A 24,425-nucleotide genomic window follows, 5' to 3' on the forward strand; every position below is an offset into this window, starting at 1 on the left:
GGCTTGAAGCTAGGAAAGTCTGGGCAAGCTGGGGGCACATGGGCAAGTAGCCCAGGAGGGCACTGGGGAGACAGCGGGGCTGATCTGCCAGTCAGCTGGGAGGAGGGTGTTTGAGGGCGAGCTGTAGTATGAGAATGGAAAAGCCCCAGAACAGTTCCTGGAAATAAAATCAGAGTATGTGTGTAGGTAAAAACAAACAAACAGATAAATATCATTCTCTCGCTGCCCAGAGCGGTCTCCAGCGCATCAGCAGAGCCACTGGGCTGCACTAAATCAGGCAGGGAGGTCTGGGACCATGGGCTGTCCTGCATCCTAGTCCTTGGGCATCAGGGCTTTTGTTTGATTAAAAACTTACTCAAATACAGGGTTGCCACTGTGCTCTGATCCCTGGTTTCTCTCTGTGAGCAGCAGCTCTCTCCGTGAGTCTGTACCCTGCAGTAACCTGGTGCAAAGGTGTTGCTTTCTCCTTGATCCTGGGTGGTGCTGAGCTGAAGCCCCGAGCTCGGATGCTCAGGGTTTTTGGGTTTTTGGGTTTACCTGCTGCTCCGTGACGTGGCTCAGCAGTACCAGGGGTGGGTCGGGTCGTGCTGCTGACAATAGAAACCAGACAGCAGTTCTCTGCCCCAAACTGCTTCGTATTCTTATGTATAAGGGGAAAACAAACCCAGCAGGTGGAGGAGGTGATGCACAGGATGGTAAGCAGCCCAGTCTGAGATAAATTTATGCTCTCCAGACACGATGGTAGCACTAGTCCTGCTGCCAGTAAACACATCGCCCCTACCCCAGCCAGGCAGCACTAACCACAGGAGGATGCTCGTCGTTCCTCTGCAGGGCTCAGGCTGGGTTTCAAACCAGCCCGATTTCCTCTGTGTGGTGCTGGCACCACCACACCCCTGCCAGCTCCCCCGTCTGCCTGCACCCCCCGCCGCCGCGTCTGCTGAGCCCTCCCTGGCCCGTGCCCTGGAGGAGGACTGGTTCCCCCCTGCCATCCCCACCAGAACTTGGGAAGAAAGAGCTCTCAGCTGTGAGGCTGTGGGGACGAGTCTGGCATGGAGCTGGGTCCAGCCCCAGATGGTGCAAAGCCGCATCAATGAGCTCACATAGGGGGTGTTATGGGTCCTGCACAGGGGACCCCAGGCCAGAGGCTCCAGCCAGCTCTCTGGAGCAGCATCACGGCCCTGGTGATGCCACGCTGACCATGGCTGGCCATGCCATGCTGAGTGGGGGTGGCAGGGGTATCGTGCAGCTCCTTCCCTGCTGGGGACAGGTCTGCTCACCAGAGACATGGTCCCAAGGCAGAAGATGCTAGGGGAAAGCTGAGCTTGTCCCAGGCACCAGTGCTGGGCATGGCGTGTGGAGACCAGGGACTGAACTGGTCCAGCTTTACTAGCCCCGCGGAGCTACCCAGGCCAAACTCCAGACAGAGGGAAGGAGGGATTCCTTCCTTGGCAATTGCCGGTGGCTCTTAGGAGCCGCACAAAACGCCACGCTCGAAAGACGAAGCAAGACTCAAGAGTTTGCATTTGTGGCGTGCTCACTCCGGAGGGGTGCTGAGGGAGGAACGCCTCCAGAGCTCCTGTCCTACAGGTGCTGAGCGTGGGCAGTGCCCGGTGCCTTTCGCTGCACATCAGCCTAAAGGTCAAAATCTCAAACTTGTCGCAAAGGAGGGAAAGGTGTGACACCATGGGAGACAGGGTCTGGGCTGGCCCACTGGTGATGTGTTTGATATTATCTGTGGGGCTTTTTTGGGGGGGACACAAGGCATTTTATAAAGCTGTTTGCTTTCTGTTTAATGTTTTTGCATTGAGGAAATGCGAGTTTCCAAAGAAAAGCCACTTGAAGAAAAAAAAAATAACAAAACATTGCCATTTAAGGTCATTAATGTGGTCTAAAGGAGACGATAGTGAGACTCTCTTCTTGTTTTTCTTCAAATCCAGAGATGCACTGCCAACTTCCTAGAGACCCACCACCACCACCTCTCCATTTCAATGAACTGACTACCCAGGCACACCAACTGTGCCTGGGACAATCCTCTGAGCACTGCGAAAGGCCAGGTCCCCAGGCTCTGGTGTCAGCCAGCGGGGTTTTGCTGGCTCTTCCCAGCTCCTCTGGGGCCAGAAGCATCCTACCACGCTGGGGATCAGGATGTCCCACTGGACAGATGCCTGCTTGCTGCTCCGCAGTGGGAGAGACCAAAGCTAGCAAATGCAACCAAGGAACGACCAGGAGCGATCAGTCATTTTTAAACCAGCACAACTCCACCCTTCCTGGAGCAGAAAAACACCTGTGGGCGAAAGGATGCTTTGGCTGATGCTGGGGCCACACAGCTGGGGCAGGATGGGTGGGTGCAGGGGTGGGGAAGGAGTCTTGCAGGGCAGAGATGGGGATGCCAGCTGCCCAGGAGCCAGCCTGCGGGTTGCCTGGCCAGGCTCACCAGAGCTCTCCACAGAGCTTCACCCAGGGACTTTTTTTTAATCAGAATGTCTGAAAATATAAGTATTAATCAGGACTGTGCAGCAGCACAGCAGGAAAACCTCAACAGAAAGCATTGATATTTTATCTCGCATTTGTAGCTTGCTGTCTTTCCCCTGCAGCTGCTTGTGGCCCCCCACCGTCTGGAGCTGGGTGCTCCGCCAGGAGCGGGTAGTCCCGAGGCAGGAGTGACTGGCCGTGCCAGCGGCTGCCTCTGCCCTGCTCCTCTCTGGGCACCCCCTGCTGCAGCCGAACCCTTCCCCCTGGGGCCAAGGTGCTTTTGCCTTCCTGGAGGAGGGTTCCAGGGCTTCTGCTGCTAAGGCGCCTCATCCCAGCACCTGAGGACACCTGCGATGGGCACGGCTCTGGCAGAGGGTTCAGGGGGTGCAGCTCCCCTGGTCCACCCAAGCCCAGCAGCCATCAGTGATGATGCAGCTTCAAGCAGATTGTGGTCTTGATCTGAAGGAAAGAGATGAGAAACGTTGCAGGATGGGGTGTCCCTCCCCTACCCCCCTTCATTTCAAAGAAAGTACATCTGAACTGAAACGACAGCAAAGGAGAAGTACCAAGATAAAGCTCAGCCTGAGTTTGAGCAGATAGCAATGGGGAGCTGCTGCAGAACAACAGGAACTTCTCGTGTGGGCTGAGGGGGAGCCCTGCTTGCCCCCCGCCACCGAGCTGGGGACCCCCTGCCTGGGCTCTGGGGTGACACGGGGCTGCCAGCCAGAGTCCCCCTGGCTGCGGGCACAGCCGTGAGATGGGAGCAGGGTTTGAGGTGTACGGTTGCCACGTGGCGGGGAGCTCAGCAGGGTGCTGGGGGCAGAGGGGAGAGGGTGCTGGAAGGGCAGCAGCATGGCTTGGGACACAGACACAGCTCAGGCAGCTTCCCAGAGCCGAGCCCCCCCCCGCAATGTCCTGCAGCGGGCCTCAGAGGTACCCCCCAGTCCTCTCCGCTATGGAAAGGCCAAACACGCAGGGTGCTAGGACAGAGCAAGGAACAAGGTTTTGTCTCACTGGAGCAGCTCTTGGTGAAATAATCAGGCCTGCCTTTCAGGTAGCACCTGATGTGCTTGTGGAACGGGCTTTAGGAAGAGCCTCTGATATTTTACTGGTCCCCCATGGGTGAGCGTGTTGAGCTGGCCCAGTTGCTCATCGGCCTCAAGCCCTCCTGCCGCGCAGCCTCTGCAGATCTCCCTGACAAAGAGCTCGTCCCTCTCACCTCTGTCTTTCCTGACACTACTCACATGCTGCCAGCTATTGGAGAAACCACTTAGGGCCCCTGACAAGGCAAGTTTCTTCAACCTCTGATCTTTTCGGGACACCCCACCAGCTCTGAGTAGACACATCAGCTGGAGGCTCATCCCAAAGCAAGGATAACACAGGGGTGATGTGCAAGAATCGCGTTGACTTTTGATTCCAGTGCTCTGCCAGGAGCATCTGCCCAGCCCACTTGGGTGTGCGCTCTCTGTGCTGAATGTGCAGCCTTGCACTCATCTCCAGGCTGAGCTGCACTCACGGCCCAGCCTTCCTGCTGATTTCTACTCCTTCAGTCTTGGGGTCATCTGCTGACTTTATCAGCATGAGCGTCTTTCCACTCTGCTGATAGAAAAGCTCAAACCGCCACCCGAAAAGGGGTGAATGGGGAGGATGGAGCCCTCAGCTTGTGATGAGAACCACTCTGGCTTGCACGTGGCTTCCTGCAGCTGGAACTTCCTTGGCATTTTTCACTTGCCTGTGCTGCCATCCAGCCTGGGTTCTCTCCACTCATCAAGCAGGGGATGGACTCCCAGCACAGCTCCCTGCTTGCTGCGCTGACAGAAGAAATCACAGCTCTTTGCTCTCAACCTGGTGACTTCTCCATGCCTTTGTGCCAGCCTGGAGCGAGCACACAGGTGAAAGCAGAAAGCAGGGCACAGCTTCTGCTCTGATCCTGAGTTAAAAGGTGCTCTGTCTTTCTTCTCTCTGGGCCTCTTTGCAAGCTGTTTTGGGTGGGGTCCATCCTGCATAGAAATGTGGTTGATGTTGTAACTTCCCTTTTTCCACGTTGGTAGGTAGAAGTCTCACTTGTTTTGCACAAGGAGCCCTCCCCACTACCTACTGTGTGCTTGGCCACAGACGAGCAGTGGGAGAGCACTGGTGGCTGCCAAACGCCCTCCAGCAGCAGGAGCCTCGGACCACTCGTGACAGGTGAGTCAGAAACCAAATTCCACAGTGGTGGGTGGGAATGGCACCTTGCAAGACTTTCTCCCCAGTCGTTTTGCAGACACAGGGTATTCCCCTGTCAATGACAGATGTGAACATTGCAATTGCATTAGGATTCCCAGTGTCTGGCCCCGGTGCAGCCCCTTGCGCTTTCTGCAATGCCAGGCGAGAGGCAGAAGCTTCGTTCCTCTGTTTCCCTGTCTGTGACCTAGACGCTGGGAAGGTCCTGAGCGGTCCCTGGCAGGGGCGGGGAGAGCTGTAGGTGGAGGGGCACGTGCAGGGCTCTGACCAGCTGGTTTCCTTCAAACTGGGTAGAGCTGAGCCCCAGATTCCAGTGCTTGCTGCCTTCACCTGCGCGCTCGCTCCAGGCTGGCACAAAGGCATGGAGAGGTCGCCAGGTTGAGAGCAAAGAGCTGTGATTTCTTCTGTCAGCGCGGCAAGCAGGGAGCTGTGCTGGGAGTCCATCCCCTGCATGATGAGTGGAGAGATCCCAGGCTGGATGGCAGCACAGGCAAGTGAAAAATGCCAAGGAAGATCCAGCCCCCAGGGTGCCTGGACGTGCTGCATGGACAGGGCAGGGCTTGAATGGATGTGTCCTGAGAGCCTGGCAGGAGCTGGGCCCAGAGGGGCGACAGCATGGAATTTCCTCCTGGAGAAGGATGTATTTGGGCACAGGTAGTGCGCAGGGCAGCTGATGAAGAGGCAGTTGCTCTCTGCCAGGCTCAGGGGTGAATTTCACACCACAAAAGGCCAAGCACTTCAGTGGCTCAGGCTGTCTGGGTGCTCCTGACTAGCGCTTGGCTTTGTCCAGCCCAACAAACCCTACCCATCAAGGTGGGAGATGTTACCCCATTTGACTCAGGCTGCCCTGACTCAAAGGGGGGCCTGACATTATTTCATTCATGTCCCACCTTCACAACCACAAGAAAGTTGAGAATAGCCAAGCCCCTTACTGAGAAATGCTGACAGCTGCTAGAAACGATGTCAATGCTCTAGCTCACAACAGGAAACTTTAGTAAACAACAGGAAGCCCATGCTCATATGTGGACTTACAAAACGCCTCACCCTCCTCTACCCTTGCTCTTTCAGTGCCGTAGGGCTGGCAGACACGGCTCTAACTCTCATCTCCACACTGGGTGGAGCTGCTCCAGTGGAGCACACACACAGCTGCTCCAGCCCTCAAACAGAGGGTCTGCTCTGCTCCAACCCCCACCTCAACCCTTGGCTGCTGACCTAGGCTCAGAAGATGGATGGTCCAGACCTGAGCTGGCTGGTGAATCGCTCCCTTCCACTGGGCTCTGCTCAATACCCTGAGCTCAGACTCGACCTGCTCGACAGGAAACTTTCCTGCCTGCAGCTGGCTGCCATGAGGAATACGAACATCATCCTGCAGCACTACAACTTCACAGGCAAGCTGACCAACCGGCAGTCTGGGGATGAAGGCATGGGTCTTATCCGCACAACCTTTGCCATCATCAGCTGCGTCATCATCCTGGAGAACCTGCTTGTGCTGCTGGCCATCTTGCGGTGTCTGCGAGCCCGCCGCTGGGTCTACTCCTGCATTGCCAGCATCACTGTGAGCGACCTGCTCGCAGGAATTGCCTACCTTTCTAATCTCTGCCTCTCGGGCAAGAAGACCTTCCAGCTTTCACCTCAGCTCTGGTTCCTGCGGGAAGGCATCCTCTTTATTGCACTGGCTGCCTCCACCTTCAGCTTGCTTGTGACTGCCATCGAGCGCTACAGTGCCATGGTAAGGCCGATTGCTGAGAATGAAGCCAGCAAGACGCTGCGCTTGCGCAGCTTGATCGTCTCCTGTTGGCTGCTGGCCTTCGTCATTGGACTGCTTCCACTGCTGGGCTGGAACTGCTTGTGTGACTTCAATGCCTGCTCTGTCCTCCTTCCTCTCTACTCCAAGAACTACATCCTCTTCTCTGTAGTCATGTTCAGCATCATCCTCCTGGGGATCATCGGCCTCTACATCTCCATCTTCCAGCTGGTCCAGGCCAGTTCTAAGCAAACCACATCTCGGCACAGCCGCAAACGGTCCCTGCGCTTGCTCAAGACTGTGTTGATGATCCTGGGTGCCTTCATCATCTGCTGGAGCCCCCTCTTTGTCCTGTTGCTCTTTGATGTCTTCTGTGAGACTCAGACCTGCAAGCACCTCCACAGCTTGGACTGGACCTTGGCTCTGGCCATGGTTAACTCAGGTGTTAACCCCATCATTTACTCCCTCCGGAGCGTGGAGGTGCGCCGTGCCGTGGGAAGCCTGCTGTGCTGCTGCTGTGTCAGGGTCGGGCTTTGCAAGCCTGGGAACTGCTTGGTCATCACAGACATCAACTCCGGCTCATCCACCGAGAGCTCACTGCACTACCGGGAGAGCTTCCGCAGCTCTGCAGTGCTGAACAGCCGGCCCAGAGCACCACTCTCCAGCAACTCCAGCATGATGAGCAATCTTCCCAGCTTCTGAGAGGCCATGGGGAGAGCAAGAGATGCCAGACAGACCACCAGGACCTCATGCTGCTGGTCCTGGCCTGGCAAAACTGTAGCCCACATGCAGCTCAAGCTGACCAGGCGCAGTCCCACCCTAGTTGTCAACCGTGGCCAGGCTCTCCAGTCCCTTCAGACTGGGATGTTGCTTCAGCACAGGGACAGACATTGCTCCTAGGGTGGGAGTGAAGGATACGAGCACACGATGGGACTGATGCTCTGCTGAGACAACTGCTGTGCCTGGGTTATATGTGGTCCCTGCTCTGTGTGTGCATGTATATAGATGCTGTACCTGCCTAGATGAGGGTATTGTGTCCCAGGGCACAGTGACAAACAGGGTAGATATCCCCAGCCAGACCGCCCCTCAAACCCTTGGAATCAGGCTGGGCTGGCAGTGCTGCCACTGCATGTCATGCAGGGCTAGAGGCTGTCCTTGAGTCTTCTCCTGCAGCTGCAGCCTTCTGGAACTGCTGCGATGGGCACAGCTGGTGGGAAAAGATGCAGGCTTGATGTCTTGCCAGGGAGTCAAGAACAACTGGGTTTGCAAGTACAAGTGTGTGCAGCTGTGGGGCAACTCAGAGGCCCCTGGCCAGGAACTGAGTGCCCCCCTTAGTGCAGCACAAACCAGCCGCAGGAAGGCAGAAGGCTGCAGCAACAGCCCAACCCCTCACTGGAGCACAGAAGCTGGGCACCGTGCCTGGGCAAATGCTGTGACAGTGCTTACAGCCTGGCAGCAAGAAGTAAGAGCACTGCTGTGCTTCAGGGCATGGGGCTGCACCTGCAGTGACAGCCCTAGCACCACCACGGGCAGAAGGAGGGACCCACAGTGACCGCAGAGGCTGGTGCCACCCTGCACGGCAGAGCTACCTGCTCCCATCTGGCTGAACCCCGCAGGTAACGTGCCTGTACAGCAGAGGGTTCACAGCGCTGGGGCCTGTCAGAGAGGTGGGTCACGCTCCAGCAAATCTGCCCTGTTCTAAGGTCCCCACACAGGGGGTGACACCCAATGTGGTGGGCACTGAAAGGCTGAGCAGCAGCCTGTAGATGGCTTTGCATTCTATTGTCTCTGGTGGGGTTTGGCTCACACCTGAACAGATGCAGCAGAAATTTTTTGTTTCCTCTTCCTCTTTGGGACAAAAAGGGTGAATCCTTCCAGAAACCTTCCCCAAAACACTGTTTGCAACAGAACAGATTTGCAAGAATCACTTAAATGGTCTGGAACAGTCAGCACCTGGAGGCAGGAGCAGGGTGGAGCCTGCCCCAAGCCCTTCTGAAGTTCAGCACAGCTGAGGAACAGGAGCAGAATGGAGGTCTGATCCTAAGGTCTGAAAGAAAGGTCTGGTCCTAGCATATGCTCTAAGTGCTACCACATCTGAAGAAGAGGGTTGCCTGTGCTCAGCCAGGGAAATGTTCTGAGGGTCTCCACCTCCGTGTGAGCTGCACAGCATCAACAGCCCAGAAGGTACCCGAGGACCCCCGGAGCCCTGGGCTCACAGCACTCATACAGATTCTCTCTGCTGCCCCAGGGCTGAGCACTGCTGCCCTGACCTCTCCAAATGCCATCATGCCTTCTTTCCCCTGAGCTTGCAGGCCAGTAACTGCCTGGCTGCAGCCTCTGGCCCTGTTAGTTTGCTGTCTGTTTTCTGTGAAGTAGTGGAGAGATCCCAAGTTGCTGCAACTTCACAGGCAGGAAGCTTAAGAGGCTGCCAAGTTGTGCTTGGACGCAGCTGGCAGCAGAAATGGATGTTTCTATGGGCAGGCAGATAGATGTGCTGCCTGAGGTTGGTGGGGGGACCCCCCCCGGGGCAAGGCTGGCTGGGGACAGTGAGGGCTTTTGCAGGGCTTGGAGACCTTTGCACCAGGGCCGGGGCCATGACAGAGGCCAGGCTGCACCAGCAGCTCCCAAGGACCCAACAGAAAATGCAGGATGCCTGCTGTCACAGGGAAGGGGAGGCGGGGGGCACGGTGACACCCACATGCCAGGCCTGCAGGCTGCAGAAGCTCATCAGGGCCAGGCTTCAGCCCTGCTACCGAGAGGACTGTTCTGTCCTCACCACAGCCCCGTTGCTGCCTGGCTCTGAGACCCAGTGGGGCTCACGGGGCACTGCCAGCTCGGGCCTCAGAGTCCTGCTCTTCCATTGCCCAACCACGGGAAAAATCGCAGCAGCACCCGAGTGCCTCCTCTCACCACCCAAGGAGGCCAAAGCCACCGTGGCAGCGGGGAGAAGCTCCCACTGACAGAACCTGCTGGTGCGGCCGCTCCGCCGGAGGCGCTGAGCTCCTGGCCCATTTGTTTTGCAATAAACCCAGGCGATACGGGAGCCGCCGGCTCATGTGGTACGATTTGATCTTCTTGGCTGGTGGGTCCCACGCTCTGCTGCCACCCAGGGACAGGCCGCCCGGGTCCTGGCCACTGCCTGCCCCCTACCCGGGCGGCCTGCACACACTCCCTGCAAGCCCAGGGCAGCGGGAGCCCCACGCTCCGCCTCGGCCCGGGGAGGTGCTGTGCTCTGCCTTGCACACGCACCGGCACCAGGCATCTCCGCCGCCTGGGCCACATGTGTGAGGTGGCTCCGCCGGGCCCCATCCGCAGTGCCCGGGCACAGGAAGGCCGCCGGCTCGACGGGTGCGGCACAGGCCCGGCCCGGCAGCAGCAGCCGGGCGGCGCAGCGCCCCCAGCAGGCCAGGCCGCGACTACAGCTCCCAGCGCCCCTTGCGGCAGCGTCCGCACTACAGCTCCCAGCGCCCCTTGCGGCGGCGTCCGCACTACAGCTCCCAGCGCCCCTTGCGGCAGCGTCCGCACTACAGCTCCCGGCGGCCCGCGGGCGGTGCGCGCCGCGCGTGCCGTGCGTGCCGGTGGAGCAGGCCGCAGCGGCGGGGCCGGGGCCGCGGCGATGCTGGAGGAGGCGGGCGAGGTGTTGGAGTCGGTGCTGAAGGCCTCATGCCTGCCGCTCAGCTTCCTGCTCTTCGTGCCCGCCGTGCTGCTGCTCCTGGGCCCGCCGCCCGCCGCCGAGGCCGCTCACGAGTTCACGGTCTACCGCATGCAGCAGTACGAGCTGGGCGGGCAGCCCTACGGTGAGAGACTGCGCGGCCCGGCCGGGCTCGGCTCGGCCACCGGCCTGCACCAGGCCTCGGCCCTCCGGGAGGGCGAACCCCTTCGGAGGGGTGGTGGGGGCCTGGGGAGAGCCCCGGCTCCGGGCGGGAGCCCCGGGTAGGCCGCAAAGCTGCGGGCTGCCCGGGAAGGGCGAGCCGGCCCAGGGGAGGCTGCGGCAGGGCCCGGGGAGGCTGCAGCCGGGCCCAGACCTAAGGGAGGCCGCGGACGGGCCCCCTCCGCTGGCTGTTACTGCCCAGCCTCGGCACGAGCAGGAGGGTGCCGAGGGCTCCCCCGTGCTGACTTAGAGGTGGCCAAGGACCCTACTGTGTCCTTGCAAGCTCCTGTCAGTGGGCTGAGCTCCCAGTGGCTCAAGGAGTCTGGCTGCAGCTCTCTTGTGTACAGGGGAACTTGGTCGTGAGCTCAGTTTTGTTCTTCTGCCTTTGACTCCTCTGTTGACAGGTTGATTCTTCTTCGCTCTTCAGCATCGTTGGTTTCAGTTACAGTGGCTGTTGCTCCAGTGTCTCCATTTGGGAGTCCTTTCTGTTATGTTACGACTGACCTCCTGTTCCTCTCTTCTGTTCTTCCAGGCTGCTGATTGTGCAACACCTTTCTTTGAGTCAGAAAAACAACCTGTTCTGCAAATCATTGAAGTGTTGTAAACCTTAGCCTCCGCCACCCCCCTGTACTCGCTAACGCAAAATCAAGAGCTGTTTCAGAGCCCTCCATGAATACGTTATTGCAGATCAGGGCATGTGTTCTGTCCGCAAGTGACTCTTGCTGCTGTTTTGTGGCCTGAGTTTCAGGCTTATATGAACAGTCTGGCATTACAGCCCCACACTGATGCAGTACTGTCCATAAGACTCCATCTCTAGATCTTTCAGATCTTCATAAGACCAAGCATCACTAGAAGTTATGAAATGCCAGCTACGCCAGCACGCTTTGTAAATACTATGGGTGCTACTGGTGGCTTCTGAATATCTGAGGTTATTTCTGGGTTCCTTCCATTACAGTTTCTCAAAATGTGTCTGCAGCTTGAGACCTCTGTGTTGAGAACCTGACTAGATCCGAGGTGGGCTATCTTACGGGGGTATTAAGCTCTCTCTTTTCTCATGTAGTGATAAATCTCCGTTGGCAGGCTTAACGGGGGCAGCAGGCATGTATTTCAGCTGGCTTTGACTTTGATTGCCTGAGTGTTCTCTCTAGCCAAGTGCTCGCAACATATTTTGGAGTATTCTGCGAACTCTGGAAAACCACACATTGTTTTTTAAGATGCTTGCAATTAACTTTTCATGCTGTTTCTTTTTCTGGAGCCTTTTAGTATGGTGGATTGTGTGTTTTCTTTGTTCCTTGCCCAGCCCCTTTGGGTAGCTGATGTTCCTGTTCCATATGTGTTCTGAGACCAGATGTCCTTCAAGATAAAAGCTGTTTGTTGTTCCAGTTTCTCATATTCTTTCCCAAAAAGACCAAATAGCAATTGCTGCTGAGCCTTTTCTGGCCATGGGTTGAAGAGTTTTTTTGTCAACCTCAGTCACAGAGCAATTTAAGAATAAATTTGGACTTCCTCCAATATTGTTAGAATAGAGTTCTTTAGATTGTAAATGAATGATTATTAAACAGTTTTCTGTAGAGAAACTACAGAAAATCAACTTGTCTTGCTGTGCTGTCAGAGAAGGGTCTGATCTGCTTAGATGTCAGAGGGCTGTGCTGGGAGCAGAATTTTGAATCCACGCTGTGCTGTGTTTACACATAATTGTTTTGGGAATAGTGGAGAGATTATCCTCCTTATGGATTGTTCTCAGATTGGGGGGTGGCCTGCTGTTAATATTATTTTGTTACACAGTGTAGGAGCTTTACGTGGATAATTTAGGTCATGCCTTAACTCCATGGATGAGTGTATGACCATCGCTTACACTATGTAGTGGAAGTTTTCTTTAGGTGATTTGACCTTTGGCGAGACCAGACTGATGTCAGAGTTAAGCCAGGTTTAAATCTGACCTTTAGCAACACTCCTATCTGCCATAGGCTGAGATGCCTTCTGGAGCACCGTGCTCCTTCCCTGGCTGCATGGGGACCCAGTGTGACGAGCTCTTCAATGTAGGTGCCACAGTTACAGAAGAAGAAATTGGATTTGGAGCATTGCAAATTGCAAGGTGGATTTGAATGTCTCTGTTTATAAAAGATGTCCTTGTGGTCCTCTCTTAGAGAATGCTGAAGCTGCTGGCAAGTCTCCAGACTGCTGTTCTCCCAAAGAATTGCATTTTCATGTGGGGGATTTGATATGCAGCAACTGAGAGCAGGAGAGAGCAGCAGTTAGAAGCAGCCTGCTCATTTGTAATTTTCTCAGCCACAGAAATATCCCAGTGGGTGAGCTAGAACAGACCTTTGGATGGACATGGGGTAGCCTTGTGTCCTTTCACAAAGTGGTTCTGCACAGCTTGCATCTTCTGCTTGTGGACATGCTCCTGCAGCTGGAGGCTGTGGTAGGCTGCACAGCAAGGGGCCCCACTTTCTCCAGATGTATTTCTGCCTGCAGGTGCTGGTGCAGGTGAGCAAACAGGTAGCCTGCGTGGTTGTGGTGGGGAGGAAGACGGGAAGATGGTCAAAGCTGTGTAGTGCTGGAGTAAGAGGACTCTGGCAGGACATGACTGCACAGATGTTGCTCTGATGGATGCAAGGAAAAACGACAGACCTCTCTTCCTTGTTGGATGAGGGAGAAGAGATGAACTTAGCTTTCTGCAGGTCCTGGCTGCTCTGAAGTTCCTCAGACTGTCACCAAGACTGTTCTGAGAAGGAGCTAAGCTCAAACAAAGGGGATACGATGAAATCACTTACAAAAAAAACCCTCTTGCTGCTCTCTCCTCACAGGCACCAGGAGCGCAGTGCTTAACACAGAAGCCCGCACTGTAGAAGCAGATGTCCTGAGCCGCCGCTGCGTCATGATGCGGCTGGTGGATTTCTCCTATGAGCAGTACCAGAAGGCTCTCCGCCAGTCAGCTGGTGCTGTGGTCATCATCTTGCCGCGGTCTATCTCTTCTGTCCCACAGGATGTTGTAAGGGTAAAGAAAAAGTTCCCTTTGTCTTCTGATGGGAGATATAATTGAGAGGGAGAGAGGAGCTGCAGGACTGAAAGCTCCTGTCATAATGCACAATAAATCAGATTCTATTTTTAAAACTTAACTTTTTATCTCTGCTTTGATTGTTAATTTTTGTCTACATGCTTGCATGTTTAACAGAGGCTAAGTTTGTCTCTCACTTAAATCCTCAGCAATTTATGGAGATAGAGCCAGAAATGCTTGCTATGGAAACCATTGTGCCAGTCTACTTTGCAGTGGAAGATGAAGAGCTGCTGTCTATCTATGAACAAACAAGGGCTGCTTCTGCATCACAGGGTTCTGCCTCAGCTGCAGAAGGTGAGTTCTAACAAGTTGAGGAAAGGTTTAGAGGAAGACAGGCCCTGTCCTCCATCTGTGAGCAGTCTGCTGTGTCTCAGGCATCACTTTGTTAAAGTGCTTTGAGATTTAATGGAAGAAAAACACAATATAAAAGAGAGTATTACTTGACTATATTTGGAAATACAGTTGCATGGAGTTGAGTTCTCAGCTTCACACTGTTGCAAGTAAGATAGAAAGCAAAATTCAGGTTAAAAACAACACTGAAGATGTTAAGTGACTACACTGTGTTGGTAGAAGCTGAAGCTTTCTGTCTAACTCCAAGTCTGTCCAGTGCTTCCATGTATTCCCCTGTAAATAACTTTACTATCTGACTGAGCTGGCTGTTGGAGAAAAGCTTCTGGTTTAGCCAGCTCAAAATACTGGGATTTTAGGATAGAAAGAAAATGCATGGTCACCAGGATTCCATGTCAATGCATAAACACAAGTGACAAGTGAGAGGGCTTAATTGGTTTAAAGCTGGTCTCTCCAAGCTCAGTTAGCAAGGGAAATACAGGGATAAAGCTTTCCCAGGTATACTTATTCTTTTCCGATTCTAGTTCTGCTGCACACGGCAACTGCCAACGGCTTCCAGATGGTGACCAGTGGGGCTCAAAGCAAAGCTATCAATGACTGGCTCATACCCAGCGTGGAGGTGAGTTGTATATGGATTCAAACTGGTGAGTTGTATGTGGAATCAAACTGGCAGCACTGATGGGATGCTTTCTTTAATTGGGACCTCATCAGACATTTGGACTGATAGGGTAAGTTGAGGGAGGCCCAGCTAGGTAAGTATCTAAGTCCTCAGAGCTGAGAGCACTGCAGGCTCAGTTGGCATGTAGAAGTCAGGCTGCCTTTGCACAGGCACACAAGAGGCCACGCAGAGTGACACTGATTTCTTTTTTTTTTTTTCTCTGCAGGGAAGGCTAACAGGGCTGGGTGGAGAAGACCTGCCCACTGTTGTGATAGTTGCCCACTATGATTCTTTTGGAGTGGCTCCAGTGAGTATTCTGGCTTCCTGCAGCTCTCTATTCCTGTCTTTTTCTCCCATGTGGCCTCTGCTCCAATGGGTTTTTTTGGCCTTAAAGACGTGGGACAGTCATAAGCGGAGGAGTATGGTGGTGTGCCGTCTTGAAGGCTGTTCTGGTATGTGAGAGTAAGTGTAGGGCTGTCATCTTGTCTCTGTCCCACTTCATTCCACAGTGGCTGTCGCACGGTGCTGACTCCAATGGCAGTGGTATCTCAGTGCTACTGGAACTAGCTAGGCTGTTCTCCCGCCTCTACACCTACAGACGTACCCATGCCGGGTAAGAAACTGCCCTGTTCTTGGTTGAATATGTGTAGCTGAGATCAGATAAGAAGGGCTTTTGCTCCAGACCTGTAGAATGTTACAAGCAGCCCTTTACATTTTTTGCTCTGTTTGTTTCCCTCCAAGTACAGCTGCTGTTAATGGCCAAGCTCCTTTCTTTGGTTTCTTTGCCAGAGCTCTGCTCAAGCTTGGGGACAAGTGAAGGGAATGATGTGGAAAGTAGATTCCATCCTCAAGCACTGGGAACTCCCCCTTTTACCCCGTCCTCCCATCACCTTAGTTTGTGGCACATAAAAAGTGTTTGTTGATGGACAGTTTGCCTTGAACGTCAGGTGCTAGCTGTTGTGATTCCACCGCACCTCCACCGCTGAGTAACGGAGTTCTGTAGCCATGGGTTGCAGCATGCTAACACTTCTCTGTCTTCTTTGATGGGCAGGTATAACTTGCTGTTCTTTGCATCTGGAGGTGGCAAGTTTAATTATCAAGGAACCAAGCGGTGGCTGGAAGACAATTTGGACCACACTGGTGAGTAAGGGGCTGCCGTTCTAGCATGTTCTGTGGCAAAGCCTCTGTTAAATACAAGAGACACTTAACTGTATCAGCCCTCCTGTGAGAATCTCCTTGTGTGGGCCTTGCTTTTCTGGCATGGAAATACCAGCGCAAAACATAGCAATATAGGTTTGGATTTTTCTCTTTCAGATTCCAGCCTGCTGCAGGACAATGTAGCGTTTGTTCTCTGCCTTGATACCCTGGGCCGAGGCAATAGCCTTCATCTCCATGTCTCAAAGCCTCCCAAGGAGGGGACCTTGCAGCACGCGTTTCTGAGGGAACTGGAAATGGTAATGAAAAGTGGTTTAGGTGGAAGGGAACTTGGGACTTAGTATGGGGGAGCTGCAGCTCTCCAAGAGAGGAAGGAAGGAAGATGTGAAGAAAGGGTGTGTCATTGAAATACTTAATGTGGTGTTTATGGTCACTTGATTTGCAGTGCAGGCAAATCCTCGTGCCGCAGTCCCAAATGAAGCAGACTAGATCTGTTGCATTTTCCACTGCACTTCCTTATGGCTTATTGCTTGCAACAGCTGTCCTGTAGTGATGTTAAAACATCTCTTTTTGACATTAAAACAGCTTTTTAATGGCAGAAACTTCACCTTACAGGTGGAAGTATATTTACTTTCTGGAACACAAAAAAATTGGGTCTAGGTGGACTGGGTAGGTGGGTCTATGCAGTGGGCAGCATGACACCCTGGATGGCTTGTCCTTTCCCTCAGGTTGTTGCCAGCCAGTTCCCAGAGGTGAAGTTTTCCATGGTGCACAAGAAGATAAACTTGGCTGAGGACATGCTGGCATGGGAGCACGAGCGTTTTGCAATCCGACGCTTGCCAGCCTTCACAATCTCACACCTGGAGAGCCACCGGGACAGCCTACGCAACAGCATCATGGATAGGAGGTTAGAGGCCTTAGGCTGCAGCTGAAATCCAGCCCGTAAACACAAATTGGCCTCATGACTGGTTATGCTGTTCTGATGGTCAGAGGATGAATGAAGAGATGCTGGGAGCTGGGCTCTGGATTCAGGCTTATGCTGGCTGCAATGAAAAAGGGTGGTTTCTGGAGGAAGCTGATATTCCATTGACAAGTCCATAATCCTCTCTTTTGCTTTAGGGCACGAATAGACACTAAGGCACTAACCAGGAATACTAGGATCATTGCTGAGGCTTTGACGAGGGTCATCTACAACCTAACAGACAAGGTAAGAGCTGCCTGTTACGCAGTGCTAGCCAGATTTGTCCTGCCCATCCAAGCTTGCTCTCACTAGTAGCCTGGGTTGGTTTTTTTTTTTTCCCTTGCAGGGAGCACCTGCAGATCTGCAGATCTTCACGGATCAGATGGTGAGCACAGTGCATTTTTGTAACTTGTGGGAAGAAGGAATCAAGAGTCTGGGAGAGAGGTCTGGTCTCAGCATATGTGTGGTTGACTCCTTTGCTTTGGTGATATTTTTCTGCAGCAGATCCAGCAGGAGCAACTAGAATCAGTGATGGATTGGCTGAGCAGTCAGCCCAGGGCTGCCCAGCTGATTGATAAAGACAGCACCTTCCTCAACACCTTAGAATATTATATGGGTCGCTACCTGAAGGATGTCAAACAGCATCACGTAAAGGCAGACAAACGGTAAGAAGAGAGATGCAGAAACCAGCCAGGGCATGCAAACTGGCGCTCCCCCCTCCGATGGCTTTTGTCTCGTGAGCTGCAGCTTTTCTGGCTTCTTGGCGTGTAGCTGGAAGTGATTGCTCTTTTTTTCTTTCTTTTTTTTTTTTTTTTCCTCTCCTGTTAGTTTTGGTTCATGCTCTCTGTTCTCCCAGAGAAAGCTCTTTATCATTCCTCACAGCACAGTAACAAGTCTCAACGGCTCCCTCTGTCTGAAGAGCTTCTTTTTTCACTGTTTTGATTCCACCCTTCCCACTCCAAGTGCTGCTTCTCTCTGAAATGCAGGAAAAAACTACAGTCTCCTAGAAAGCTTTCATTAATTGCAAAAAGGCAGTTCCGTCCCATCTAACCTGCTTCTGTTGAGGCAGTTTAATGAACCCAGTGACTTGTCTTTCATCTGCCTCCTCTGAGACCACTGAGCAGCATGTGTTCTGAATTGTATCCTTAAGCTCCTGAATGTAGGAAAAGACAGACTTGACAGTTAAATCTGTTCAAAACCTGTATGCGAGATGGCCATGCTTACCTGTCTCTGGCTGGATGAACTCTTTGGGAGTAGAGGTCTGGGCTGTCCTTTACTGCAATGTCAAGAAGTGTAATACAACCTGAAGAATTTCTTTTTTTCACAGGGACCCCGAGTTTGTTTTCTATGACCAGCTGAAACAGGTGATGAATGCGTACAGGTATGGAATTCCCTTGGACGTGTTGGGCTATTGTCTCACCCTGTAGCACTATCTGCTGTAGCAATTTCATGTGCTCTTTCTTTATGGCAGGGTCAAGCCAGCGATCTTTGACCTGCTTCTGGCTGTCTGTATCGCAGCCTACCTTGGTGTTGCCTATGTTGCAGTGCAGGTAAGAGTAGAGAAGCAGGAGTCGTATCGTTTCCCTCAGAAATCACGTTAGCTTGCAGTAACTGGTACTCACACAGTCCCAGCGCCAAAGCTGGAATGATAATGCCACCCCGCTCTAAAAGTAGTAATCCAAAATTTTGGCCGTTTTGATGTGTATGTTTTGGAGTATCTCACTTGGCTGTGCTGAAGGCACTCTCTCGCCATTCTAGTGCAAAACTATTTTACAGAGCTCCTTCTCTTTGTCAAGGACTCGTGCAACTCACTTTTTAAACTATTTTGGCACTGTAACAGCTTCAGACTGAAATTTCTCAAGGTGACTAAAATCTGCCATAATGTTAAAGCTTTGCAGCTTGTTAGGAGTGTTAGGAGATCCTTCCAGTGTCTGAACCTGGGATGCAGCTTAGAAATGCATCTTCAGGGGTTTGGTTTGATTTTTTTTTTTTTTTTTTTTTTCTTTTTCCACAAACCATAAATTCCACCCTGTGTCCATGCTCCTGGAAATGGGATACTCCATGCCTTGGCCAGCCAGCTTAAATTTAGTGGGTTTGTTTAAATGCTAACAAAGCCACTGCAAGCTAGGCTTCTAATCCTGGTGGGGTTCTCCGAAGAACATGAATGAAAGGGAAGTGTTTTAGGTAAATCTGGATTTTGATCTTTTAATGTTATTTGTATTTATTATTTGTTTGGTGAAACAAGCATTTAAAAATCCAATGTAACAATGTAAACAGGAGGGAAAACATATTTTTTATTTCTGTCAGATACCTTCATTACGTTTGTTATTACAAATTATCTGAAGCCTGGGTGTTGTTAGATCTGTCAAATATCTGAAGTTGCTGTTATCAAATCAAAATACTATTAATCAAAGCAGAATCAAGAGAGGAATTAAGTGAATTTCTAGGTCTCTGGTGAAACAGTAAAATAGAATTCCAGTGAAAGGATAGTGAACTACTGGGAATCTCTGTGTTTACCTGGTTAATTTTTACATTCCTGAAACTGCTAGCAAGAGTGTTTATGTAGTGACCAGTATCATGCAGGTGCTGAAATCTGAAGCTTTCTCTTCCCCTTCAGAAGAAACAGAATTGCATCAGAAAATGTAAAATCTTTAACAAGTGTTTGCATCTTCACAATGGGAGGCCTGCACAAACACTTTTGTAAGCCGTAACCTTCTGTACAACTTCAAGTGACTAGCTTCATTATGATAATTCCTCCTAATTCACCAAGTCCCACTCACTCTGTCTTCAGGATGAGAGTGTTGGTGATTGATCCAAACAAGGTATTGCATTTGCATGTTAGCATTGTTTTGAGCCTTCTAGTAAGTTTTCTCTCTGTGTAGAACACAGTCACGGACTTGTGGTTACTTATTTTCCTTCTGTTTCCAGCACTTTGGTCTGCTTTACAAGATGATACAGAGATTATCCCTTAAAAACAAGCAGCAGTGAAGCAGCGACTCGTCACCCACACAGCAGCACTGAGCCATCGGTGAGCCCATCAGGAACCTTCTGCCTTCCATTGAATCCTGCTGTTTCTCTTCCTCTGTCTCCCCTTTGATACTCTATAGAGGGGAAGAAGGCAGAAAGAAAATGAAATTTTAATTATTGTGCACCTTTTAAGTGCTTTTCTTCACCTTCTTCCCCTGACTTGCACCGTGTCTGCTTTCCTTTGCTTTTTGGTGAGGGAAAGGCTCAGAGACTTCAGTAGTTCCTGCAGGTTGTTTAAACACTGAACGGCTGATTCTGAGCAGCTTCTATGAGTGTAAAACCAAGTCCAGCACCTCCATGGACGTGTGCCATTCAGCCAACTTGGAAACTGAAACTACAAAAGTAGAACGTTGTGCTATCTCTACCCAGCAAACAAGGACTCGGAGCAGTTGTTTAAAAGAAACAAAAAAAAGTGCACATGCAAATTAAAGAGAATACTATTAGCATGTTTTCTTATGGCACCTCTTCCTTAAGTTCACTGCCTAGCTGTAGGAGGCTGTGTTGAGCAAGCAGTGTCTGCAGCAAGCATCTTGTGCATTTTGTTTAGACTGTGCAATAACTTATTCCCTTTTAGGAGGTGCACTGTAAATGGGCTCAACTGTCCTTGACAGAATGAGGAAAGATTGATAAAACGGGTACTTTGCTAATTAGGGTTCTTGCCAGGTCAGGTTCTCTCCTGTCTCTATCAGGGGATTTGTTCTGCTGTGGACTTGATTTCTCTTTACGGTTTATGGTCCTTGGGACAGTTCACGGCTGCCACCACTCTGTGCTAAATTCTTGCTTGGTTTTTAAAGGGTGTTCTACAGCCCCAGCTGCTGCAGAATCGTGTTCTGTGCTGTTCCATGTTATTTAAATGAACTGGTTACATTAATAGCAAGAGCAGCCCAGCTCCTGCTAAGCTCTGGTCTGTAATCCCTTCCATCTTCATTCCTCAGTTTTCACTTCCAGATGGGTTCTGGATTTTGGGGTGTTTTCCCACATTCACCTGCATCTCAGGGTCTCATTTCACATTTTTCAGCTCTGCTATATCTGAAACACTGTTCCTGGCCTGCACATACGAGAAATTCCCAAAGTGCTTGTTGCTGTCCTTTCATGCACTGCCCCCATTATGTATGAAGGGAGGCAGGTCATGTAGCCATTAAAAAGCAAAACAAAACAAAAAAATGAAGTTTTATGAATGTCATTTTAAACATGGCTGTTTCTAGAACTGTACCTAAGAGAGTGTATCTTGAAACACGTGCTCTTTGTTAGTTTTATCCTTGAGTAAGCCTTATTTTTAGTTTGCTGATGTTTCTGGCTGGAAAGAGCTGTGTATTTGCCCAGAATAGTTGCCAGTGCTGTGCAAACATTGGGAGGGCCAGGTAACCAGTTGCTCAAGCATCGTCCTCATCTTAAATCTTTCCTGAATTGCACCATCCGAGGTAAGCAGGATTACTTGTCACCACTTTCTGGTGAGAGCTGAGTGCCCATTCTGGGCCCGTTTGCCCTCAAGTTCTTCTGGAAAATACATCAAGATACTGACTACAAGTCCTAGGCTAGTTGTAGTTCTAGAAGATGTCCTGATTGAATACTACTGTCCTGCCACTCAACGATGTTAGAGTCCTTTCTGTAATTTGTTCGAAGCGCATGAGGTCTCTTCACAGGCCATGGTGACTACCTTTTTTTTTAAAATGACTACTTGTATTTGAAATAGCATCTTCTACAGAGGCTGAAAAGCTCCTGTGGATTTGAATGAAAGCATCCCCCTTTTTCTGTAGGCAAAGAAAATTCAAGCTCTGCATCCTTGTCCTCGCCCCAGCTGGTGTGTGTGCACATGTTAAAAAAGGGATTGTGGCCAGTCGCGGTCCTTGTCCTTTGGATGGGGACCACAGTGCTGATTTCCATTCATCTTTCTTTGTTTCACTGTAGTCTCCTTCTTGGAGTACCCTTACCCCGTGATGTGTGCTTTCTGCTACTTTAAATGTGTAGCAACTTGTTCTTTGAAGGGTCTTATTTTCCAGGAAAGCATGCTGATGTCAGTGGATTGCTGTAATATCGGCAGGTGGCACAGTACCAAGCACTCCCGAAGTATCAGCCCTATAGGGAAACTTGCTGCCTTCTGATCTTTCCAGCGCTTCTTTAAAATACGTGTCTCTACATGCATTAAGTGTTTGTGACACTCCTCTGCCAAATGAATTTAGAATGAATTCAGAAATTGCCGGAGCGGCTGGAAGATGAGCCTTGGTTGTTTTCTACTGGCTTTTTATGCTCTGGCCTTCGAGGCTACGTGTGTTGTGCTGTGGGAAGGTGCACGCTCTGGATTTGTGGGTTCAGAACATGCACAGTACAGTGGCTCTCTGAAGAACTTCTCTGTAGGTTCTGGATACCTGGAGGTAGTTTCAGAGGACTCCAGCTGCATCATACATTTCTAGTGTGTTACACTTGGAGCAGGGGGGGTGTTCCCTCCCATCCAGCCGGTTACTTAACCAGTCTTAATGAAATTCCATTACTGAGCAAAATAGAAGAAACAAAATTATTAGTAATCTGCTGCAGCTTGACTTGATGCATATAAAAATCTACAAGTAGTGGGCAAGGGAGAACAGAACAGGCTCAGAGCGTTCTTCCTTGCAGTAGAGACTGTCAGCCTTTGGTCTTCCTGCTTGGAGTCAAAAACTTCCACCGAGGCCACCCAGTGTGGTTGCAGCTATGTCTCTGTCAAGGTTGTAGCATCAAAGCAAACACTTCAGCTCTTTGTGGTCTCAACAATAAGCTGTTAACGCTCCCTGAAGGAAGAAAGGTAGATTAGAGGTAAATGAGGAGAGTGCCTAAACCTGAAGAGCAGTTGGGATAGTACCTCCATCTCTCCCACACCAAGGTAATTTGTCTTATCTGATGAGATGCTTTTTGTGTTCCTTTAGCTGGCTGCCACAGAAAGTAGTTTTTACTACAGATCAGGGTTTATGCATTTGATCAAAGTGTATGTGCACTGAAACATCATCTATTCAAATCTGAGATAGTAAAATTCCAACTTTCTCATAGCTGGAGCAGAGTGCCCGTCCTGGGAGTGAACTTAGTTCCCACATTGCTGTTTTTGGGAAGCTGACAGAGAAGCTTGTAAATAGATCCTGCTATTCTGCTATTTTGAAAAAAACCGAAGAAAAATGGTGCTGATCCGTACTGCAGTGTATCTGAGCAATTCTGTCACCAATACAACACGCAAAAGCAGAAACCCAGCAGCTGTTCTGGTAAAATAAGTTCTCCACAACACTGCAGAAGAGTTCTGCAGAGCTCATTCTTGTTGCCCCTGTGGTTTTACCTGTCCTTTTTATCAGGAGTTTGCCTGACCTGGAAGGAAGATGCATGGAAAGCGTATGTCCGCATATACACAAATGGCTAGCAGCTGATGCTTCTGGCCATAAAACAATTTTCTTGGTTATCTGTTGTCCTGGTTGCTGTTGAAGTCTGCAGCTCCCAAAAACCTGGTTTTCCAACAGGGTTTAAGCACTGAAGCTGTTCATTCCTTCTGTCCACTCCCACCCACACAGGCACTAATGGGGATTGTATGTGAGGAGTGTGGACTGTTGTAGGTGATCTCCCAAAGAAGAGAAAATTACATTATAAAATAGGTTACAAAATCAGTACTACTGTGCAATATGAACTCCACCCTGGTGTACTCAGCGCTAAGAGGAAAGACCCTGAAGCCAAAATGGAACTAGGTACCCCACCGTCTGTGGCTGGAGGAGGCACCACAATCTATTCCGATGCTTAAAACCACAGGTGCCCAGAATTGTGGGGCTTGGTTTTGGGCTGTTTGTTTGAAATCATGTGGCTTTCTTGTTCATAGCACAAGACAAAATGCCGGGCTTCTGCGCCCTGTGGCTAAGCTGGGTTTTGCATTTAAGAATCGTGATTTACTGCTCTGAAATGATGAGGATGCTACTGTATCTCTCAGTAAATTGGGCCTCTGGGTACTCAAGCGTAGGCTCCTGCTCGCTCACTTCGATCTGTTTAGTTTCCATTTGTAGTTATTGGACAGCAACTTCAAAGTTATAATCTGGAATGTTTGCAGCTCAGGAAAAAAAAAAAAGAGTTGATTTATCTAGTGATGTTAACTCAATTATTTATCTCTTGTGTGTCCTAAAGAACAAATGTATATTGAGGTGAATATTTAAAAGCTAATAGAAAATTCAATGCAGTTGATTTACATATTTTTCTGACTATAAATGTAATAATATTTAAGTATTTTAACATTTTTCATTTCGTTATTTGTTTATCCCTTTTTCCCTTGGAAAAAATAAACCGAGTGAGTAGGTTTGATGAACAGATTTGTTGGAAAACTGTTTGCTGCTGGAAGCTCAAAACCCCTTGGAATCCTCTTACATTATTTGAAGGAATAGACACACACACACACACACAAAAAGGGAGAAAATGCAGGTGTTGAAGAGCTTACATCATCCCTTCCATAGAATCAAAAGTAAAATAGTATGACAGAAAACAGTGACAGGCCCTGAGCAAGATTCCAGCACCTCGAGGTGAGCAAATTCCCATTTATTTGCAGGCTTTGTGCCGATTTGAAGCAATTAAAAGTTTCTATGCAAGGCATCTTCAGTCCTGTGAAAAACCAGCTGCCGGAGAAGCCAGCCCGGTGTATGCTGGTGGTAGATCGTTGTGCCTCTGTCGTGACCAAATGACTTTTTGAACACTCATAAACTATTTATTCAAATCGTAAACATTGCGAGAGGTCTGTGCCCCGAGCATGAGGCGAGGCGGGAACTGGGGTGGGTGCGGAGCGGGGATGGACGCGGGGCTTCCCCGCTGCCCGGTGGGGAGCGGTTCGGTGGGGTGGGCAGGGCGAGCCCGGGTCCGGCAGGGCCAAGCAGAGGCCAGGCCTGGTGGGGAGCCCCCCCGGGACCCCGGTGCTCCCCC

At 50.9% G+C, this 24,425-nt stretch overlaps 2 protein-coding genes and 1 long non-coding RNA gene across 6 annotated transcripts; 2 read left to right on the forward strand and 1 right to left on the reverse strand.

Annotated features, from left to right (window-relative positions):
• Positions 1 to 1,735: 1,735 nt before the first annotated feature.
• Positions 1,736 to 3,811, reverse strand: LOC129735917 (uncharacterized). The gene is made up of 2 exons (XR_008731905.1): positions 3,717 to 3,811; positions 1,736 to 2,931 (listed from the first exon to the last, which is right to left on the reverse strand). It is a non-coding gene; the product is annotated as an uncharacterized LOC129735917 (long non-coding RNA).
• Positions 3,812 to 4,228: 417 nt separating this feature from the next.
• On the forward strand, positions 4,229 to 9,482 carry S1PR4 (sphingosine-1-phosphate receptor 4). Its single transcript, XM_005444250.4, has 3 exons — positions 4,229 to 4,414; positions 4,524 to 4,659; positions 5,764 to 9,482. The coding sequence occupies exon 3, from the start codon at positions 5,921 to 5,923 to the stop codon at positions 7,139 to 7,141; it is 1,221 nt and encodes a 406-aa protein (XP_005444307.1). The 5' UTR covers positions 4,229 to 4,414; positions 4,524 to 4,659; positions 5,764 to 5,920; the 3' UTR covers positions 7,142 to 9,482.
• A 501-nt stretch (positions 9,483 to 9,983) lies between these two features.
• NCLN (nicalin) lies at positions 9,984 to 24,229 on the forward strand. Of its 4 annotated transcripts, none has more exons than XM_055708121.1 (16): positions 9,985 to 10,236; positions 13,121 to 13,311; positions 13,521 to 13,665; positions 14,244 to 14,338; positions 14,604 to 14,684; positions 14,887 to 14,990; positions 15,429 to 15,517; positions 15,692 to 15,831; positions 16,261 to 16,439; positions 16,652 to 16,739; positions 16,840 to 16,878; positions 16,995 to 17,158; positions 17,821 to 17,874; positions 17,965 to 18,043; positions 19,422 to 19,521; positions 24,058 to 24,229. In XM_055708121.1, exons 1-15 carry the CDS (start codon positions 10,056 to 10,058, stop codon positions 19,479 to 19,481), a joined length of 1,689 nt encoding a protein of 562 aa, XP_055564096.1. In that variant the 5' UTR covers positions 9,985 to 10,055; the 3' UTR covers positions 19,482 to 19,521; positions 24,058 to 24,229. The 4 variants fall into 4 exon arrangements, with proteins under 4 accessions (XP_055564097.1, XP_055564096.1, XP_055564095.1 ...); XM_055708120.1 differs by lacking the exon at positions 24,058 to 24,229 and adding an exon at positions 21,521 to 23,824; XM_055708122.1 differs by lacking the exon at positions 24,058 to 24,229 and having other exon boundaries at positions 9,984 to 10,236; positions 16,998 to 17,158; positions 19,422 to 23,824.
• Positions 24,230 to 24,425: the final 196 nt, after the last annotated feature.

The sequence above is a fragment of the Falco cherrug genome, chromosome 4, assembly GCF_023634085.1.
Source record: "Falco cherrug isolate bFalChe1 chromosome 4, bFalChe1.pri, whole genome shotgun sequence".
Lineage (NCBI taxonomy): Eukaryota > Metazoa > Chordata > Aves > Falconiformes > Falconidae > Falco > Falco cherrug.